The following is a 21,479-nucleotide window of genomic DNA, read 5'->3' on the forward strand; positions in this document are numbered from 1 at the left end:
TCAGATGCGATTAGTAGTTTGACAGCACTGCTATCAATTATTGTTTTTTTTTACAGTACAGTTGTAATTTATAACTTAATATATTTGTCTTTAATTTTTGAATTAGAGTTAAAACAATGAAACAAAACAATAATTAAGTTGGCTTGAAAAAGCCAACTTACTAAACTACTACTTAAGCTTCTATCTATCTATCTATCTATCTATCTAAACTACTAATCTAAAACTTAAACCTTCAAACTTTTAAAACTACTTAAACTTTCTGGCTTTTTATTTTTTAAGCCAACTTAAAGTGTGTCTACAAACTTTTTTAAATTATTATTATTTACTTAAACTATTATAGTATTTATTAATATTTTAAATTTGCTTTTATCTTTTTACTTTCAATTTCAGTTTTAATTTTAGTTTGATTTTTAGTGATTTGAATGTGCTTGTCATTTTTATTATTTTTTTTTGAGTTTATTAGTTTTTGATTCATTTTAATACTTCAACTCATTTTATTTCAATATTAAAAACATTTTTGTTAATTTAAATAAAGCTGAAATAAGTTTACGTTGAAGCACTGAAATGACTAATTGGAACTAAACTAAAGCTGAATATTTAGTAATATTTAAATAATAATAATAATAAAACAGACAAAAGCACATCACAAACTGACTAAAAATGAAACTAAAAATGAAACTAAACTGAAAATCTAAAAAAAAAATCTATAATAGTGGGTACGTGTCCTGTATAGTGGATGTTAGAATGAAGTGTCAATCAAATATTGTCATGCAGCGCAAGTTAGTTAAACCGTTGACATACATGCGTATGATCAAGCGTTCATGTGACTTGTGTAGAGTGTGTTTATGAGTGTGTGTGCATCTGTATTAACGTGTATCTGTGTGTAGCTATAACAGATGATACGCTGAGGTTTGTGGGTCAGAGCCGGAGGCTGGCGGTTGTTGTGAGCCCGTGCAGCACTGTCCGTGGGACACAGGCGCTGCTCGAGCTGCAGGCCGGATTGACCAGCATGCTGCACGGCGGCAGCCTCAGGGTGGTTCTGATCCAGTTCAAACCGGTCCGGTGGAAGAGCTGGGTCAAAGAGCTCCGTCAGGCCCGTCTGGCGCTGACACTCATACGGTGGCAGGGCGAGAAATCGGCCCCTCTGTCCTCACGCTTCTGGAAACAACTGCAGCTCGAGCTGCCCATGAGGAGGACCACAGACAAACACATGCCGCTGCCAGACATCACACAACACACACACCACGCCGAAAACACACATCCTGGAAAGGAGAAACTAATCGATTGCTATTCTACAAGTGCGTTATAGACGTCCGTCGTGTCCGGAATCGCTCTCTATTCCCTATATAGTCAAATTTGTAAAGCGCTTTTTTTTTTCCATTTTAAAGCAGCTTTACAGAAAGTCGAATAGTGGATGCCATATATTATTTATACATCACTTTATTGTGTCAAAACAAGAAAATAATGATTCGGTGACGCAAACAGAGTTCAATTCTGCTGTAAAGAAGCTCTAAAAGTAAGTGTCATTGTTCAGTGTTGATTCAGTTCCGTTCAATAACTGTGTTCATAAAGTTTGTCAATTATGAAATGAGTTATAAAGCAGCTGTGGAGAAAACAGTGATGTCATCATTAGGTCAGTTCAGCTCTCTTTTGATTGTGTCACTGCAGTCAGATCAGTAATATTGCTGAATATTAAGTGTCTATACAGTGAGCAAATTCTGACGTTGATGTATATATTGTGTGCCGGAGAGGGTATTTAATAATTTAGTTAATTTTGTATTATTTTTATACTATTATAATATGTATTCATATTTTGAATTAGCTTTTATTTTTATATTTTCGGTTTTCTTTTTAATTTTAGTTTAAGTAATTTTGTTATGTGCTTTCGTCAATTTTATCTGTTATATAATATATATATATTAGGGCTGGGACAGTATATCGATGCATCGCGATCTGTGAATTTTCCAAATGCATCGCAAATCGATTCTGAGCTTAGTTTTTAACAGCAGATGGCGCTCTAGGCTAATTTTTAACCACATGCTTAAATGCTCACAAAGAAGAGCGCTCGTGCGTTCGGTTGAGTCTGAGAATGTACTTGCACCTCAGAATGCTTTTATGATGCGAGATTAATGTAAACAGCCCTTGTAATTCACATTTCGAACTTTATGAATGAATATTTTAAATAAGGTTCAAGTGGTGTGTGTAAGGAATTGAAAGGAAGCAAAGTATACTTTCTTTTATTTTTATTTCAGTTTTAGTTGTAGTAATTTTAGTACTTCAACTAAAACTTTTATTTCAGTTAAGTTTTTTATGCTTTTACTGGGGATTTCCATCATTTAGTATTATTTTTACACTATTATAGTATGTATTAATATTTTGAATTAGCTTTTATTTTTATATTTTCAGTTTTCATTGTAATTTTATTTTAAATAATTTTGTCATTTTTATCAGTTTTTTTATGTATGTTTCTGAATATCTTTGTTTTATTTTTATTTCAGTTACGTTTTTTTTATTATTATTATTTTATTGGGGATTTCCATCATTAATTTAGTATTATTTTATCCATTATTTAGTTTAAGTTTTGGTCATTTTTACTAGTTTATATTTTTACTGGGTTATATGACTTTCTTCTTTCAGACGAACACAATCGGGTTTACTGTGGGAGATATATATATATATATATATATATATTATTTACGTTTTAGTACTTCAGCTTATTTTATTTCCGTTATTTGCCGAGGCACTAAATTCTAAACTCCATTTCTAAATTCTGTTAAATATAAGGTTTTTTTATATTTAAGTTTTTCATGTAATATTTATATTCATATTTTCTTTTCTTTTTTCAGCTTTATTTCAGCTAACGAAAACTATTTTTAATAGTTTTACTGTAGTTAACAAACAGTCATTTTAAGCAAACTTAAAATATTTGTCAGTCAGACCTTAAATATTTCCTCTGAGATTTTAAGTAAATATTTCAATAATTTAATAATGCTTTAGTTCATAGTTCCATTAATGGTCACATGCCATGCAAGTAAACAAATACAATATTTCATCTTTTTTTTTTTTTTAATTTAAAAGTATTTATTTATTTTAATTATACATTATTATGGCTTAATTATTAGCTTTTCATCAACTCGTGAACCCCTGCGCTAGTGGTTTGGGATTGTTCACTTCTCATTGCGGTGCATTCTGGGATTGAATGAGTGCTTGTTTGATAATATGGTGTGTGACTACAGTAAGTGTGAGGTGTGTTACTGAGCCTCAGCCACAGGGGGGCACAATCAGGCTGGACAATTCAAGATAGTTCAGATGAATTTATGGTATGTCAGAGGTTTCCTTCCTTCTTTCATGTTCCATAACAAACTTCAAGCTGTTTTCATTCAGTTGTATTTGAGTCTTTGGTTGTTGTCATGCAGCATCTTATATGACCATGTCATGTCCTGTATGTTCTGTGATCACATTTTTAAGCTGTTTTGATAAATAAAATGTATTTTTGCATCTACATCGGTTTCATTTATTCATTTCATCACCTTTCTCATGTCCACACAGATGATTTCATACTGAATCAGTGCATTATTTACACTCATGATCATGAATGATGAAATGTTTGCGTAAGCTTTTCCCTTCAGTCATCAGTAGATGAAGGAAGTGGAAACCTCTAACAATCACATGCCATCTTGCTCCAATGAATCAGTTTTTGTGTGTGTTTCTCAACTCGAGGTCTGGAGATGCCAGGCGTCTCTCAGAACAGTTTTGATTCTCTGGAAGGAAAAACCAAAACCGTATAAATATATTGCAGCAGTGAAAGCACATTTTCATCAGTCTTCATTCTGGAAGTTTTTTGGAAGTTTTTAGAAAGTTCAGTTAAGAGCTTTGAACCCAAACAATCAGCTCTGGGATGAATTACATCATTAGATTCAAAGCCAGTTCAATGAATTACTCATTCCATAAAGTAAATGATATAATCAATCAATGTATTTTATGCTCTAATGCTAAAATAACCCATTGCTATCAATCAGGCATTCAAAAATTCACCACAATATTGCTTGTGCAGCTGAAACAGCAACTTGTCTGATTGTAGGCAGTTTCGTTGTTTATAAGTTTTCACTCTGGGGATTTTCCAAGGCATTTTTACCTCTGTAACCTTCCTGTTGAACTCTATTCTGTCACTTCTTGTGAATGTGATTTGGTAATAATTTATTTATTAATCATTCAGAGCACTGTTCTGGTGTCAGTAAACTAGGTAAAAGATCAGGTGTAAACCGAATCCCATTTTGCAATATGATCACACATAGTCAGAAATGTATGTGACAGAATTGCTTTGATATTGTTCATGCTAATGTGACATTCAATGTAACTGAACTTCAGATGATCTAGAAATATTCTGACAAGTCTTGCTCATATGCATAAGCTTTTACCATTAATTTTTATTTTTTATTTATTTACTTATTTTTTGATTGGAATTAACTTTTTTCCCGCCGTTGTGTAGGGGCAATAATCAGCCCGGAGGAGTTCAGTTAAATCAGGACTTAAACTTACTAAAAACATATTTAAAGTGAGATTATATTTCACATGTTTTTGTGAGCAACTTTTCTGCTTAAAGGTGTGCTCGTCTTTTCCCTATTGTTATTTATATCTGCGTGAAACGGCTTCTGGAACAAGAACAAATGTAGGGCGGGGCTTGATTTTGTCCGTAGGGAATTGATTGGATGGTTGTGGTTTGCTATTGGTGGATCTCATGTGAGTGACAGGTTGTCCCGCCCTCGTCATCAGAGAAGAGAAGAGATGTGCTGCAAGAGGGAGGGGAAGTTATTCTGATTCAAGATTAAAATTTACATAAACCCCGCCCCCCGGAACACACAACAAAGGGGGCGGGGCCATGTTGGGCTGCTTTAGAGAAGAGGAAGAGTTGTTGTAGTAGAGTGTTGTTGCCGTCATTTTACACTGGACTGTTTCACAAACGAGGGTCAATACAATGCTGGATTTGCACAAAAGATTAACATGACAGCACATGCTAGTGGATGAGTTGAATCAACTCCACAGCAACTACATAAATTTATCCACTAACCATTCAGAAACGTCCAGTTTCATTCTAAAAGTTGTAACTTCTTCCTGAGTCTCTCCATCAGTGTCGACTCCGGTTTGAACAATGTAAGGCTGAACACCGTTACTGACAATCCTCATTTTGGCTGCGTGAGATTCTCCAGCTTTGTTGTTGTTGAGCAACCGAAGTGTGAGCTGTTAAAGCTCCGCCCTCTTCTGGAGCAGCAGCTCATTTGCATTTAAAGGGACACATACAAAAACGGCGTGTTTTTGCTCACACCCAAATAGGGGCAAATTTGACAAGCTATAATAAATGATCTGTGGGGTATTTTGAGCTGAAACTTCACAGACACATTCTGGGACACCAGAGACTTATTATGCCCCTTTTCACAAGACATAATATAAGTCTAGTTGTGAATGTTTTATGACCAGTAGGAGAACCATATTCATTTGCAGAGCCGAAGCACAACCAAAACAATGTTCTTCTGCAAAATGCATGCAGTTTTGTTTTTAACCACTAGAGGGTACATAGTGTACCTTCAAAATGGACATTATATAAATGTCTTTAATGTCACTTTTTGATCAGTTTAATGCCTCTTTGCTGGATAAAAGAGTTAGCACTTATGCTCAGATGTTATTAGCGGAGTGTTTTTTTCTATCTCTCTCAGACCTGATGGAGTCGGTTCTCAAGTGTATGCAGGCGTGTCGGCGGCTGCTGGTGGTGTTGAGCTCGGACTGTTTGTGCGAGAAGAGCGTCAGTCTGCTGGAATGTCGTCTGTGCTTGTACCTGCATCACACGTCACGCGCCCCCATCATCACCGTCAGACGTTGCACGCTCAGCGCCTCCTGCAGCGACATCGCAGAACTGCGCAACAACTCCACCTCTATCCGCTGGCACGGAGCGCGCTCTGAGCGGACGAACTCTCGCTTCTGGAAGCTTCTGCGGCTCGCACTGCCTGTGCGACCTCTCGCTCTTGGGAAAAGACTCATTGATAGCACTTCCTCCCATTCAGACCTGGCGTCCGTGGCCACGCGGTACACACAAGCGCAGACCGTCTCGCTCAGACACTGTAGCAAAGGTGGCCGGGTCGGAATGAGGCACCTAGGCGTAAGTGTGCGAGGCTGCGATAGAAACGGGCGTGTCTGTGAGCAGAAGGGGCGGGTCTGCGCCATCTGTGTGAGTTTTCAAGAAAGTCGTCGAATTTGGGGCGGAGTTATCGCTCCTCAGTGGAACACACACCTGCATCAGTCTGTGGCCAATGGAACGATACATCACACCACACACAACTCCAATACCGAACCTGGCAACGACCCCGGCAACGACCTCTGCCCCTGTGAACCAGTCAACAACAACCAGACAAATGAGCTACAAACAACATACTGTTGACACGCACACTGCTGGAAACTGCACACCAACTAGTGAATATTATGAATGAAATGTGTGGTAATATGTAAATATTTACCATGAATTCAATAAACCAAACTTCAGGCTGACCTGAGACTGATTTTTTTACAGGCTAGTATATACCAAAGACTTCATATAGAAATACAGTGAACTCATATTATTATGAATGGGAGAAAGTCCAAAGCGCAATATGGCGAAATATGTCCCGCCTTCTAAATAAGAGCCAATCACCGATTGGCAAAGTCATCGCATCACTGCAGCTGCCGTTAGAAGATCCGGTTCCTATAGAAACAGTCAGATGCGCGCTTCCTGTAGAGATGCTTAAAGTCCCCGGGAACTGGAAGTTGCGAACAACTTTCTCAAGTGTTGTGACGTATTTCCAAGTGAAACAGAATATTGAATAGAGGGCAGGGTTTTACTTTAGCGCTCCTCCTCTCCATCTCTCGCTTATAGCAGACTAACGGTTGGAGGGGAGTGGTTTAAGCGTTTTCAACCCAAGCCGTCAAACTGAGGTCATCAGAGAAGGAACGCCATTCCAGACCTGAAGTAACTTTTCAAATTTTGATTAAAGATTATCACGACAAACATTTTTTTTTCTGTGTATTAACTTGCCCGGATTAATTGTTCACCACAAGACTAATAATATGAGCTAACAAAGGGGTTCAATTTTGATTTCTTGACGACTTTAAGCTTCATCCAGCCTGAAAAATGCCATCTTTTTGTCATGATTTGAGCGTTTAGAAACATTTATAAGACAGTTGTTGTTAGATTTCATTGGTGATTTCAAATATAAAAATTTAATCGAAAGCTTGGCAAACAGCTTTGGAGAATTTGATGTTGCCACATTCAAAGAGATAGGAGCTGCACTTACACGCCCGAGAGGCGTTTCAAAGATGGCCGCCGAGTGAAATGACTTGCTTAATTCAGTTGGATAATCGTCACTTCAATTCCATCCAGCTCTTCCAACACGAGCTGCAGAGTTGTACGTAGTGCAGCAGGAATTAGAGTTCACGTGACGAGAGTAAGTGACGATATGACTGACGAGACCATGGCGGTGGATTCATTGCACAACAGAGCCTAAGCGTCGACAAATGTGTAGCAAATTAGCTCAAAAAGGGAAATATTAACAATTATTCATAACTTGTTATGATTAATTATGAATATTTGGATCAGTTAATTGGATTAACTTGATGTAGCTACATTAACATTACAATCAATTAATCAGTTTGTCCTGTGAACACTCAGTATTGATCATTAATTCATTAATTAAAAGGATATTTTGCATGGCCACAGAAAAATAATTCTCTTAGCATTTACAGCGCTTAGAGAGCGTGTAACAAGATTGATCATTTAAGTAACATTTATTTTCAGGCAGGGAATCAGAACCAAATATGTATTGTGCACAAGTATTCTCGTCACTTCATAACATTAAGGTTGAACCACAGTAGTCACATGAACTGTTTTAAATATATCTTTAGTAGCTTTCTGGGCATCTGAAAGTGTTAATTATCTTGCTGTCAATGGAGGCCTCACTGAGCCATTGGATATCATCTAAAATATCTTAATTTGTGTTCTGAAGATGAACGAAGGTCTTAAGGGTGTGGAACGACATGAGGGTGAGTAATAAATGACAGAATTTTCATTTTTTGGTGAACTAACCCTTTAACCAAACCTCTTTCCAGAGACCTTGGCATTGTTGTATATTATCAGTATATGATTTTCTAATTTACATTAGAGGTTATATAGCTGATGATTGTTAATATAATCTAATCTTGGTATAATATAACCTTTCATTTATTTGTTCGATACATAATAAGGTTCTTCACCTTATTATTTTCATAGAAACAACAGTTTATCTTTCCATACGATAATCACTTGTATTTTATGCATCTTATGCACTTTATTCCTTTATTATTCATGGTATTCATTTAGTAGTTGTGTTAGTTATTCTTGTTTATCTTTTGTTAATAAAATGTATTTTATTACACTTGTGTCTTTCTTGTGATGTTAATACAGAAGAGGCTTAACAAGTTCAGATAAATCACCTGACCACTTTAAATTAATTCTAAATGTTTAAACAGCCTCCTGTTGGGGGTGTTCTCATACTACCATGGTAAAAGACCTTGACTGGTGCCCTGAACTAAAAGAGGGGGAAGTGATCATCTGATGTACTCATAACCACACCTTAAGTGACGTGTGATCCAAAAATCACAACATCAGCGGTTACGCGAGTACCAATCACTAATAACTAGCGTCCCTGGGTGGGCGAAAGTATAATATATACATTTGTGTAGGCGTGTAGTTCCTGTTTTCAGAGTCTCAAGCTGAGACCGATGAGGAGGACATGAAGAAGCCAGTCTGCTCTCTGTAAGTGTTCCTGACGTTCACGCACCTCCATCAGTATGAGTTCAAAACTGCTCTGCTTATACACTCACAGATACAGGTACAGTGTGTGTGTGTGGCTATACTTGTGAAAACGACTAGTGTCATCACTAGATTAATGAGATTTTAGATGGTCCAGATGATTTTAGTGTTTAAATCTAATGATTTCTGTGAGGGTTGGTTCATGGGTTTTTTATATTATCATTAATATAATAGAAAAACAATGGAAGTCTATGAGATGTCTTCACTAATACAGCTCTTTGTATGTATGTGTATTCTGTGTGTGTTAGTCGTTTATGGCTTACTTATTTCTTTAAACTAATAGGGAAATACTGCTTATGTGCGTGAAGTGCAAGGTTCCAAAACTGCCTTCCTGTTACAACTACTAGAACTATCACTTCTACCACTAAAAATGTTATCAATGATCTTCCTGCTCAGTTTTATCTCTTCAGCATACCAGGTATCTTGGAAGAACTCGATGTTGCAACAGAAACTATTGATTCTCTCTCCAGCACATTAGGCAGAAGTTGCTCCTTAAAGAAGATTAAGGACAATAGTCCAATGCCGTGGTACAACGAGCACACTCGGGCCCTTAAGCGAGCAGCCAGAAAAATGGAATGCAGCTGGAAGAAAACAAAACTAGAACTTTTTCTCATTTCGTGGAAAGAAATCATTTTTGGGTACAGGAGGGCCTTAAAAACGGCTAGATCTGTTTATTTTTCAAATCTCTCAAGAAAACAAACACAACCCTAGGTATTTATTCGATACAGTGGCTAAATTAATGAGAAATAAAGCTTCAACTTCTGATGTTTCCAAACAGCACAGCACTAATGACTTTATTAACTTCTTTACTTGCAAGATTGATAATATTAGAGAGAAAATTATAACTATGCAACCGTCTACTACAGTATCGCATCAAACAGTGCATTGTAGTATCCCTGAAGAAAAACTTCATTCATGCATTGCTATGAAAGAGGAAGAATTGTCTAAGCTCATTAAATCATCAAAATCAACAACATGTATGTTAGATCCTATACCGACTAAGCTACTGAAAGAGATGCTTCCAGAGGTCATACATTCTCTTCTTAATATCATTAATTCTTCTTTGTCACTAGGATACGTACCAAAAACTTTTAAGCTGGCTATTATTAAGCCTCTTATTAAAAAAACACAACTTGATCCTAGAGAATTAGTCAATTACAGGCTAATCTCAAATCTTCCTTTTCTGTCAAAGATACTAGAAAAGGCAGTATCATCACAACTATGTTCCTTTTTAGAAAGAAATGGTATATGTGAGGATTTCCAGTCAGGATTTTGACCATATCACAGTACTGAGACTGCTCTCATTAGAGTCACTAATGATTTGCTCTTATCATCAGATCGTGGCTGTATTTCTCTTTTAGTGTTACTGGATCTTAGTGCTGCATTTGATACTATCAACCACAACATTCTTTTGAATTGACTTGAAAATTATGTTGGCATTAGTGGAATTGCATTGCATGGCAAATCATACTTATCTGACCGTTATTAGTTTGAAGAAGAGATATCATACCAATCACAAGTTCAGTATGGAGTACCGCAAGGCTCAGTACTAGGACCGTTCCTGTTCATCCCTGTACCGTTGGGAGATATCATTACGCTGATAATACTCAGCTCAATATTTCTTCGCACCCTGAGGAAACTTACCAATTCACAAAATTAACAGAATGCATAGCTGATATAGAAAATTGGATGACGAGTAATTTCCTACTACTAAATTCAGAAAAAACAGAGATTCTAATTATTGGACTAAAAACCTCTGCACATAATAACCTAGAATAATGTCTATCACTTGGCCGCCCATGACCGTGTTGCCGGTTCACCACTGTTCCTTCCTTAGACCACTTTTGATAGATACTGACCACTGCAGACCGGAACACCCCACAAGAGCTGCAGTTTTGGAGATGCTCTGACCAAGTCGTCTAGCCATCACAATTTGGCCCTTGTCAAACTCGCTCAAATCCTTACGCTTACCCATTTTTCCTGCTTCTAACACATCAACTTTGAGGGCAAAATGTTCACTTGCTGCCTAATATATCCACCCACTAACAGGTGCCGTGATGAAGAGATAATCAGTGTTATTCACTTCACCTGTCAGTGCTCATAATGTTATGCCTAATCGGTGTATGCTCTCAATGACAAATGCGGAACAGTTAGTTCATGCGTTTATGAACTCAAGGCTAAATTACTGTAACACTCTACTGGGTGGTTGCCCCGCACACCTAATAAACAAACTCCAGCTGGTCCAAAATGCAGCAGCTAGAGTTCTTACTAGAACCAGGAAGTATGACCATATTAGCCCAGTTCTGTCAACACTGCATTGGCTCCCTATTAAACACTGTATACATTTTAAAATCTTGCTAATTACTTACAAAGCACTAACTGGCTTAGCTCCCCAGTACTTGAGTGAGATCTTAACGCATTATATTCCTTCATGTCTATTGCGATCTTGCTTAGTTGTGGACACTTGATATTCAACAATATCACTGATCTGCCTGCATTGACACCATTGTATGCTAACGGAACTGAGCTGGACCATGACATCACTGTCTTCTCCAGAGCTGCTGTGTAGATAAATGAACTAAATTAATAACTAATGATTTTTACGATGGAAATTAATCAATAGGGAACTTACTTGAGCTGGACAATGACACTGATTTCTTCTAGAGCTGTAAAGCTGCTTTAAAACAATCTACATTGTAAAAAGCGCTATATAAATAAAAGTGACTTGACTTGACTAGACAATTAAATATTTCTGCTATATTTCTAAACTTTAGTGTTTTCTTAGACACATGCACCAATTGCAAACCATCAAGCAATCTACTACAAGTCAGTTGTCTTGTGATAAAGGCCTGATTTTGCAGTTATTTTTGTTAAAGCATTATGATGTGAGTCATGGGAATTTTTTAGAGGATTATGCTAATGTACATGATTGTGTCTTCTCTAATGGTTGTTCTTGCTTGTGTGTTTTTGACAGCTTGGCCTTGGTCATGACCTTGGTGCTGGTAACAGCTACAGATGGTAAGAACGACCTCTGATTTATGCTGCATTTTCGCAGGATAAAAGAGAAACGTTACGGGGCGATGGATAAGTTTGGATGTAGGGATGAATTACTAGAAGCTGGAGGAGGCAGGGAAAGCACCTCCATACCAAAACATTCAACAAGAAAGCAAAACATGGGACAGTAAGAAAAGGACTTCTAAACCACTGAAATAAGTCTTACAGAATCACCCTAAATGAAACACATAGTGTATATATATGTATCTGGGCTGCACCCTAATAGTTAACTAATCGCAAAAAAAAATTGTATTAGTTGATTAGTCGCAGAAAAAAAAACTGGTGGCGAAGTCATGCAGTCCGTTAACGGTGGGTGCTTGTTGTAATCTAATTACAGTATGTCAGGCAGGAAATCCAAATGTTTGCCTATCATTTATCGACCTCAAATATGACTTATCATTTGTAAATCAAGTAAATAATAGTTTATAATAAAATCCAGAGTATTGTATCTAACAGATGAAGAGTGAAGATCGTAGTATAGAGAAAGGAAGAATGAAAGAAGATATTTGCAGAATGAAAGGAGAAACAGAAAAAGCAGCAAAAAGCATAAAGTAGAAAGGCAGTAAGAAAGTGAAGAGCAAAATAAGAGCAACGACTGAACAGGAAATTTACGCCCTCTTAAACTTATGTTTTGGTCTAATAAGAAAAGGTCAAACAGTCTTATCTATTACGTCATAGTTGGTGTAATGGCTAGTTCAGAGTGACTGGTCAAATGTCAAAGATAGATGAAAATAGATACAGAAGGTGTTGTTTTGACACATAAAAGAGAATATTTCAGATCTTGCATTATCTCATGTCTTGCAGAGATGGAAACAGACATATTTTGATACAAAGTACATCACAGTTAATTCTAATGGAACATACACCCACTCAATCTTACAGCACAGAGACACCAAAGATATATTACATTTGGAAATATTCAAACATGTCAGAGCATGTGGTAGAAAATATATAAATGATTAAGGAAATCAATAACATGTAAAAGAATAATAATAATACATAAAGAATAATTAATAAAAGAAATAATATGAATAAAGACATTATCATAAACATTGACCATTTTGGATACATCAATAGGATAAAAACGACAAATTATTGTGATGTTAGAGATGCACAGATTCAGGTAGGCTAATTCACATATGCTACTTACTCTCTCTCTCTCTCTCTCTCTCTCTCAACTGCGTTAATAACTGTATAAATTGTATTATTCTGATATCAAGGTTTAAGCCTCCATTACTAGTTCTGAAATGGCCAGGATTGCACAACAAAACCCGCCCAATTGCTTCTCAAAACTAGTCCAAAACCTGCCCAATCGCATTTTGGGGGGTCCCACAGTAAAAATTGCATTCAGAGGGGTAAAATCCGCGTTTTTGGCGGGGTTCCCTGGTAAAATTTGCATCCCAGGGGCTATATATCATGTTATTTGCGGTCGCTTCAACCCACGGATATTAAAAACAACCCACAGCAACAGTGTAAATGGAAAAACACTGGAAATGACGTTTTGGAATTAGCAATGGAAGCTTGGGATGAGATACACAAGAAATTAGTCCCACACACAAGAATGTTTTAAGGGCAAAAACCTGACAAATGTCTTCAAATACAACATCAGAACAGTGTCTTGAGGTGTGGTAACTGTAGTATAAGTGTAATAATTGACTCTGGACCGTTGAATTATTAGAAAATAATGCACACCCGAGGTGTAACTCTGCTTCGCGTCGTGGCCGCATTACCACCTCAGGTGTGCATTATTTTCTAATAATTTAATGGCTTGTCGTCAATTATACCTTACTTAAAATGCAGAAATTCACATAATTTCATATTTATTGGGATCCCCAAACTTTTTTTCTCAGCTGAACCTCTTTGACCTCTTTGATAATATATTTTCTTGACCCTGAGAGATTTTAAACTAAGAAATAGGTCAGTAATAAAATTAAGTCCATAATAAATAATAATAATAATAATAATAATAAGTTCTCTGTTGTCTAATTTTGGTTCATGGTCACATGACATGCAGGTAAACAAATAAAATGTTTTTTTTAGTAAGTGTTTAACTACCTTTAGTGGACATTCAGCAATGCTTACTGTTGTGCTTAGAAATGATATATCTTGTATTTTTGTAATTATGCGAACAGTATTATAATGAATATTCACACCTGTTTGTCCTGGTGTTGTGTGTTTGTGTAGATGACAGCGGCCCACCGACGAAAATCACGGCTGTTTTGGGTGACACCACTACATTCAGATGCCACATTCAGAAGCACGGGATTCCTGTTACGCGCTTGCACATAATTAGAGTTCTTAAAGACAGTCAAGAGATATTCATCAACGGTTTTGATTCAACCAGAAAGTTGGATGCTTCTCCTGAGTACCAGATCAGAACCAAAGTGAACAAAATGGACCTCAGCATGGAAATGACAAATGTCTCCGTTTCTGATGAAGGATTGTACAGATATGTTGTTTTTTTCAGCACGGTGGTCAAAAAAATGTTTAAGATCTATCTCAAAGTCACAGGTAAGGCACAAGATAAACAGACCACAGGGTTGGGGTTGAATTCAGAATTGAAGAATCGGCTGAATTTCAGTTTTTGAGTGTGAATTTGAATCAGATTGACCACAACAGACAGGAAGTTGAATCCGAATGACAGAAAGAGAATTGAAATTCTCATAAATTCAACAACAACAGGATTTTCAAGAAGACAAATCATAAATAATTACATCATTAATTTTGACAAATTATGCTTATTTATACTCTGATATGTTAAATATATTTTATATCAACTGATGGCATACAGCCTATTTATCCAAACTATATCAGCCATTAATGGAGATGTTTTTATTTTGCCACGCAGTACCATAAATGTCCACCGCACTGTGTGTAAAAAATGATATCGAAAAATAATAATTTATTTAGGAAATTAGAGCATTCTGGATAATTAGTAAATATTTATTTCTGGAAATACTCCAGATGTTATATATAAGAATATGTTTATGGGTAATTCATACTAAAATATAAAATGCATTATTAAAAAATTACACTTTTGATTTGCTCCCCCTTTGGTATTTAAATTCAAATGCAGTTCTAATTGCGAGCCATTCTCAATTCAATTCTGAATGATGCACAACCCTGATAACCTCCTACATTGTGTGTGAAGCTAAAAAAGATCATTTGAATATATATTCATGTGTGTATATGAGTGTGCACATCTGTTTTAAGGCAATACTAAGAACAATAATACAACCATCTCTGGTTTACATCTGGTTTTAGGCAGGGCTGGCCCAAGCCATTATGGGGCCCTAAGTAGAATTCTGTTTGGGGGCACATGAGAGTGAGTAAATAATGACAGAATTTTCATTTTTGGGTGAACTAACCCTTTAAGAACAAGCAGCAGCATGTTTACTATAGGCATGTGACGGTATCAAATTTTCATGTTGCGATAATTGCTGAAGCTTTTATCACGGTATACTAGGGGTGTAACAATACACAAAAATTATGGTTCGGTACGTACCTCGGTTTTTAAGTCACGGTTCGGTACGGGTTCGGGTGAGAGCAAAACATTTTCTCTTTTTTTTATTAAACAATGTTTTACTGAACCAACTGTGTCTCTGTCCTTAAAGTTATTCAATTATAATTAAAATTTTCTTACGGATAAGAAAAAATCTCTCTCTGCCAATGCTGTAAACTATAGGGAGCCCTTACTTGCACATTACTATAATAAAGGTTACAATTAACAACAGAGCCCAAAATTATTAAATTCAGTTGCTATTTATTTTTAGATATAATCATCAACACTCAAATAATAATAAAAAACATATGTAAGCATGTAAATTACACATAAGGCAGTTTTTGCATTAACTTCTGTTTCTCCAATTCGTTGTTGAAATATAATAATTTACACAGTGGCTGTCATAACTTGTTTTCATGACGGATTTATTTAGGCCTTACATTAACTACGTAAAATATAATTAATATATAGGCTAAAATAGTGCATATATTTAGCGAAACAGTTCATTTCTCTAGCGAACTAAGCTGTTGACTCTGAATGGCTTTTCTGAGGTAAATGTAATACTACATGAAATTGTTTACTGACTTCTTTCCACGGTTGAAACACTGATTGAGCAATTACACGAGATATGATACGTTTATCATATGCAATTATTGGTGGATAATGCTGGGTAAAATAGGTTAGGCTAAAAAGCATTACTGTGCACGCCCCATAACCAACTGTGTTTATGTAAACCTTGTGTTTATTTAAAAGTATTATAATATTTAGCGCAATCAGATGCAAAAGATAAAGTCCAGCAATCAGGCGCTGTTTGCCAGGCTTTTAGTGTGCGCGCACTTTGGGTGTACGTGCAAAAAGCGCATGTCAGAACAGCATGCAAATGAAATGTTTAACCGGAAAGGCTTCTTTTGTGATTGCGAAAAAGTGCAGTGTCCCGTGAGTGTAACTCTAACGCTGCGTTAACATGTAATGGGAATGTACTTTGAGTTGTACACATAGACTGTTAAAAAATATGAACGTAGTGTCCGTGACGTCACCCGTAGGTTTCTGAAGAGCATTTCTGAAGCCTAAAGTGGGCTATTGCCTTCTTGGCAGCGCGTCAACGCACGTCACTCCCGGATAACTGAAAATGGGCAAAGAGGCGGGACGTGGTTGGAACTGAGGTGCCTGGTTGCTGAAGCCACGCCCACCTAACGCAACGTGATGTTAGCAGGCTAAAGAAGCTATCTATCTATCTTAGACACTATCTGAAATATTAATAAAGATAACAAAGTTATATCATTAGAAAGTTATAAAGGTTTACTGTCAATCTATGGTGTCTGTTTTACGATATAGATGCTCCAGCACCAGTAATATTGTAATTTGTGTCGGGTGTGCAAATGACAACACGCAAAATCAAAACAGGACTTCATACCTTTGTTATGAAATTGCGATTGCGAGATGAATTCAATCCGTCGCACTTGGGTAAAATGTCCATGATAAGCATCCATTGAAAAATATCCAACAGCACTTTTTGTCCACAAAAATCCATGAAATATTGATACATTGTTTGCATCAAATTTCTTCTGAACAATCTGCTCTCCATCATCGTTCTTCAAGAAATTATGCAATCTGAGCAGCGTTTATGTTGTAAAACTGTATATGATCATATACATTGGACTCTCACAAACATATGAGCCCATGTCCAAAGTATAATTTTTCAAAATAGTGCAGCAGTTTTAGTTATAATATCCATGCAGTGCTGTTGGATTTTGTGGTGTCTTGAGAGGCATATTCTCCAGCCATTGTCATTGTAGTAAATCTGACGGACAAAACTTTTAGCCAATGGCAAGACGATCCAACAACGTGTGTTCTGTTTATCTTCCGCATGTGTGCACATGTACACTGATGTACATCTTTCTCGACCATAAGCACAGCAAGACATATTATTTGATAATTGTATAAAATAGTCCTGAAAAAAGCACAAACACAGCAGAAATGCCAAGTTCAGCGGTTGGAATTAGCTGAAGTAACGTGACGGCTCACAGACAGCAGACAAACGGCTAGTAGTGACAGCAGTGGCAATCCACCTGTCACTCAAGTGGCCACGCCCTTAATTATGCAGAACTTTAAGGCTTAATATAATTTAAACGGATGAGTTATAAAAAACATGTTTACCCCCTCCTCACAGTCGTCATGAAGGGCAAAATTAGCTGTATAGACCAAAACCACTTTCTGTACCAGCTGTAAACATGTTTTTTTTCTGCTGTAAAGTTGGACATTTTAACATGGGGGAGATACAGATTTGACTCTCTTTTGGAGCCCGTCCCTATTAGCCAGTCGATGAATTGCAGTTTAAGTCACTTCCGTGTTGGCTTCAAAAGAAACCACTGGAGGTTGCTGCTTGGTTCTACAGTATTGGCGCCAAAATCAAGCTGTCATTTCATGTGCTCATGGGGGCCCCCGTAGTGGCCGCTTAGTTTGCTTATGCCTTGGGCCGGCTCTGGTTTTAGGGAATTGAAACATTGAAGGGGAAACCTCTCCGGATGTCTAAAATGTCACTTATTCCACTGTTCTCTCCTTTTTAAAGCCAATTACAGCATTCCCACAATGGAGAAAGAGTGCAGTGAATGTAAGCATGGTGATGGCGCTGCTGGGAAGAGCTGTCAGCTGAGCTGCTTGTCGGTGGGCGGTTACCCGCAGAGCACCGTGAGTTGGACGGGGCTTAATCTGAGTCTGATAAATGTCATTCACAACGAGAGTTCAGAAGATCCGTACTCCAAAACATGGACCATCAATCAAACCATCACGTACAACTGCGACCAACCAACCAGTGTCAGCTGTGCCGTAGGAGGCGTTGTTTCCTCCACCTCCATATTTTGTGTTGAATGTAAAAAAAAAAATCTTTTGAAGTTTTGTGTGAAAACAGACTGAATTCAAAATCGTCGTTCACTGAAAATCTTGTCCTCTAAAATGTAGTGGGGGCATTTAGCTCATGAATATTAATTAGGTTATAGTATTGTAAAATATTTTTGGCCTTTCTGTTACCTCTCTCCCCTTTCTATGCTTGCCACCTATGCCTTTATGTGGCTTTCAGCTTTCTGTTTGCCACTTTCAGCACATAGCTTTATGTGGCAATTGATGCAAGCAGGAAAAAGGTTAATGCGTGTATGGACGGAAGTAATGTAACCACTGACACAAACAGGAAATCGACGCAGGTGAATATAGAAATTGCAGTTATAAACATCTTCTGTCAGACTGTATTAAACTGAGAATCAGCTGAGCAGCAATCTGGTCCCCGTGTCTCTTATTTGGTTCTCCCAACGTGTTGTAAAAGGGTTTTACGAGATCTGGAGGTGAATTACAGAAGACTGTAGATAATTGAATAAAAATGATCCAACAGGCTAGTGGAGGATGTGGGCAATTACAGCTGAATGTTAATCCCCTAAAAACATCTGATTTGCTGAAATTGACAATCCTGTGATTTTTAAAGGGTAAACATAGTCTATCATAGAAAGGGTTATTACTTGAAATAGCAGTAATATATCTAGAGATGTAGTATTTATCGAAGGTTTACCTCCTTAAAAGGGCGATAAAAATAGTTAGAACCCACAATAGTTTTGTAAATTTGTTGACAATGGGCATATGAATTTTGAAAACTTAAGAGATTTCTTTATGCCCAAAAGAACACATAAAGCTGTAAAACCAAGAAACATTTGGTGTAAACTATAAATTCGATTTGTTCTTTTTTGCCATCTTGACTTTTTTGCTGGTGTTGTGCCGAATTCTGACTCCCCGCCAAATTATTACCCCCCATAGTATTGGTACGTATAGGATTAGGTGTGGGGGAGGAGTTAGGATTAGGGGTGGGGTTAGGATTAGGGCAATCAGGTAGCGACTTCAATGAGGGGGGTAATAATTTGGTAGGGAGTCAAAATTCGGCACAACACCGGTAAAGAATCCGTATTATTTTGTACAAACTCTGCGCAGTCAAAACTCGTAATCCAGCAATGGACTGGTCCCGAATTTTGTATGACTTCGTACATTAGGTAACGATGTGACCAAAACATATCTGATCAATGCGTGCCCAACTCTAAATCAGCAAAATGACAAATTATGAAGCAGGGGTACTGCTGACTACCCAAACACATTTAAAAAAAAAAAAACGTGTTAACGACTTTTTTGACAAACTGAACGCGCTACTCGAGAAAAGGTGCGTGTCTAGAGACACCTAGCACCTTTGTTACTCGATTTAAACAAGCATGGGAAGAAGAATCGTAGTTCTCTATTCTTTTTTGTTTTGTGATGGTTGTTCATGAGTCCCTTTTTGTGTGTGTTTGTCCTGAACAGTTAAACTGAGCTCTGTACTTCAGAAAAATCCTCCAGAAGGAAACGCAATGCATTGAATTGGATGAACAGGATAAATTGTACTTTTTTTGTCTTCTGGGAAACATGTAAGCATCTTCTCTAGCTTCCAAAGGGCAGTACTAAATGAAAAAAATATGATCTTTAAACAAAATGAGAAAAACTTGCACACCATCTTCTTGTTCAAAAGTTTTCACCCCCCGGGTCTTAGTGCATCGTGTTTCCTTCTGGAGCATCAGTGAACGTTTGAACCTTGTTTAATAGTTGTGTTTGAGTCCCTCAGTTGTCCTCAGTGTGAAAAGATGAATCTCAAAATCATTCAGTCACTGCTGGAAAGGGTTCAAATATGCAGAAGATGCTGAAAAACTGAAGAATCTGCAGGACCTGGAGGATTTTTCTGAAGAACAGAGCTCAGTTTAACTGCTCAGAACAAACAAGGGACTCGTAAACAACCATCACAAAACAAAAAAATAGTCGTGGGTCATCCAGGTAACCACACAGTGTATTAAGAATCAAGGGCTCATAAACTTTTGAACGGGGTCATTTTAAGACATTTTTTTTGTCTTGTGTACTATATGTAAACATCTGTTATGTGAAATAGCTTATTCAGGACAGTACTAAATAAAAATAACATGCAATTTTTATGATCCTTCTTATTTTGTTAAAATGATTAACATTTTTGCAGATTTCGCAAGTTCAAGCTGAACTGTATGTATTCAGATAAAATTCCAAAAGCGAAATCAAAATGAGCAGGCTAAAAAATAAGTTCGGACATTGTAAATACTGCAGAAAACCAGGTCATTGGGCTCGAGAATGCCACAAACGTCCCTGACAGCAACATAGTGTGGCCCAGATCCGTGTGTAATCCACATGTACCAGATGTGGGACGGATCTGGGCCACACTATGTTGCTGTCTGGGGTATGTGGTACATACAACAAGAAAAAATCCAACCAACAACAACATAAACCCTCAAAACAAGAGGGACAATAGACGGGGTCCCTATCTCTTTTCTAATAAAGCATCCTTTAAATGTTAGATCCATATCAAAGCCTGATTTGTGTCTGACACATCGTTTCACAGTAATACCGAACAGGCCATTAAATTTGCTAGGACGAGATTTAATGCACAAAATAGGCATGGAAATTGTTTTTTCTGAATCTAACATTTCTCTCTTTCCCCTCGACTCTCATGCTCTCGACTAAGCCGCAGCTCCAGCCCAGTGACTTCCTTAACCCAGAGCCTGAGCAGAATGAAACCTCTACTTCCTCTTCTGAGCTGTCTGCGGTAAACCCCACCTTACAAGGATGAGGCAGGCCTAATCATAAAAACCATAAATCTTGTTTATGTGAAGCAGTATCCCCTCTCAGTAGAGAAGGAGGGTGTAATTTCAAACATTATCAGCTATTTATTCGCTCAAGGTATTTTGCTTCTTGCCTATGTGGCTGCTGCAGCCCTGATGGTATAGGATTGTATTATCACATCCTCTAATTTTATACACGTCATCAGGTGGGTGCAATTTTATACAATTTAAACACGCAGCACATGACAGCTTAGAGGAGTTACTACTAATTTAAAGGTATCATTCGAGACAAACAAAACCTAAGATAGCGTTTATTTTGCTCTCACAACACTATCACAGATCTTCTATCACTATCACAAAGTGTGTGAGACTATCAGTAATTCTTGTGGAAAAGCTGCTTGTGATG

General features: G+C 37.2%; 3 protein-coding genes across 8 annotated transcripts in view; all 3 read left to right on the forward strand.

Annotated features, from left to right (window-relative positions):
- LOC127495168 (interleukin-1 receptor accessory protein) overlaps positions 1 to 6,537 on the forward strand; it is a 32,009-nt gene extending 25,472 nt beyond the window's left edge. For 3 of the 5 annotated variants that reach the window (XM_051861806.1, XM_051861807.1, XM_051861808.1), the window contains one exon: positions 5,712 to 6,537. In XM_051861806.1, the coding sequence (XP_051717766.1) occupies positions 5,712 to 6,430 (719 nt within the window). In that variant the 3' untranslated portion in view covers positions 6,431 to 6,537. Of the gene's footprint in view, positions 1 to 887; positions 3,503 to 5,711 lie in introns of those variants that run through there. The other 2 variants (XM_051861810.1, XM_051861809.1) reach the window with 1 other exon arrangement.
- Positions 6,538 to 8,752: 2,215 nt separating this feature from the next.
- LOC127495200 (T-lymphocyte activation antigen CD80) lies at positions 8,753 to 18,692 on the forward strand. The gene is made up of 4 exons (XM_051861898.1): positions 8,753 to 8,891; positions 11,847 to 11,890; positions 14,111 to 14,437; positions 17,998 to 18,692. The coding sequence occupies exons 1-4, from the start codon at positions 8,851 to 8,853 to the stop codon at positions 18,339 to 18,341; spliced, it is 756 nt and encodes a 251-aa protein (XP_051717858.1). The 5' UTR covers positions 8,753 to 8,850; the 3' UTR covers positions 18,342 to 18,692.
- LOC127495196 (T-lymphocyte activation antigen CD80) overlaps positions 11,636 to 21,479 on the forward strand; it is a 28,949-nt gene continuing 19,105 nt past the window's right edge. For both annotated transcript variants that reach the window (XM_051861887.1, XM_051861891.1), the window contains exon 1: positions 11,636 to 11,645. The gene's annotated coding sequence lies outside the window, so the exon portion shown is untranslated. The remainder of the gene's footprint in view (positions 11,646 to 21,479) is intronic.

Source organism: Ctenopharyngodon idella, chromosome 15 (genome assembly GCF_019924925.1).
Source record: "Ctenopharyngodon idella isolate HZGC_01 chromosome 15, HZGC01, whole genome shotgun sequence".
Classification (NCBI taxonomy): Eukaryota; Metazoa; Chordata; class Actinopteri; order Cypriniformes; family Xenocyprididae; genus Ctenopharyngodon; species Ctenopharyngodon idella.

Coding starts and splice junctions, on each gene's coding strand:
- LOC127495200 (XM_051861898.1), top strand. CDS start 8,851: ATGAGTTCAAAACTGCTCTGCTTATACACTCACAGATACAG. Junction 11,891..14,110: donor GCTGGTAACAGCTACAGATG/GTAAGAACGACC, acceptor GTGTTTGTGTAG/ATGACAGCGGCCCACCGACG. Junction 14,438..17,997: donor GATCTATCTCAAAGTCACAG/GTAAGGCACAAG, acceptor TCCTTTTTAAAG/CCAATTACAGCATTCCCACA.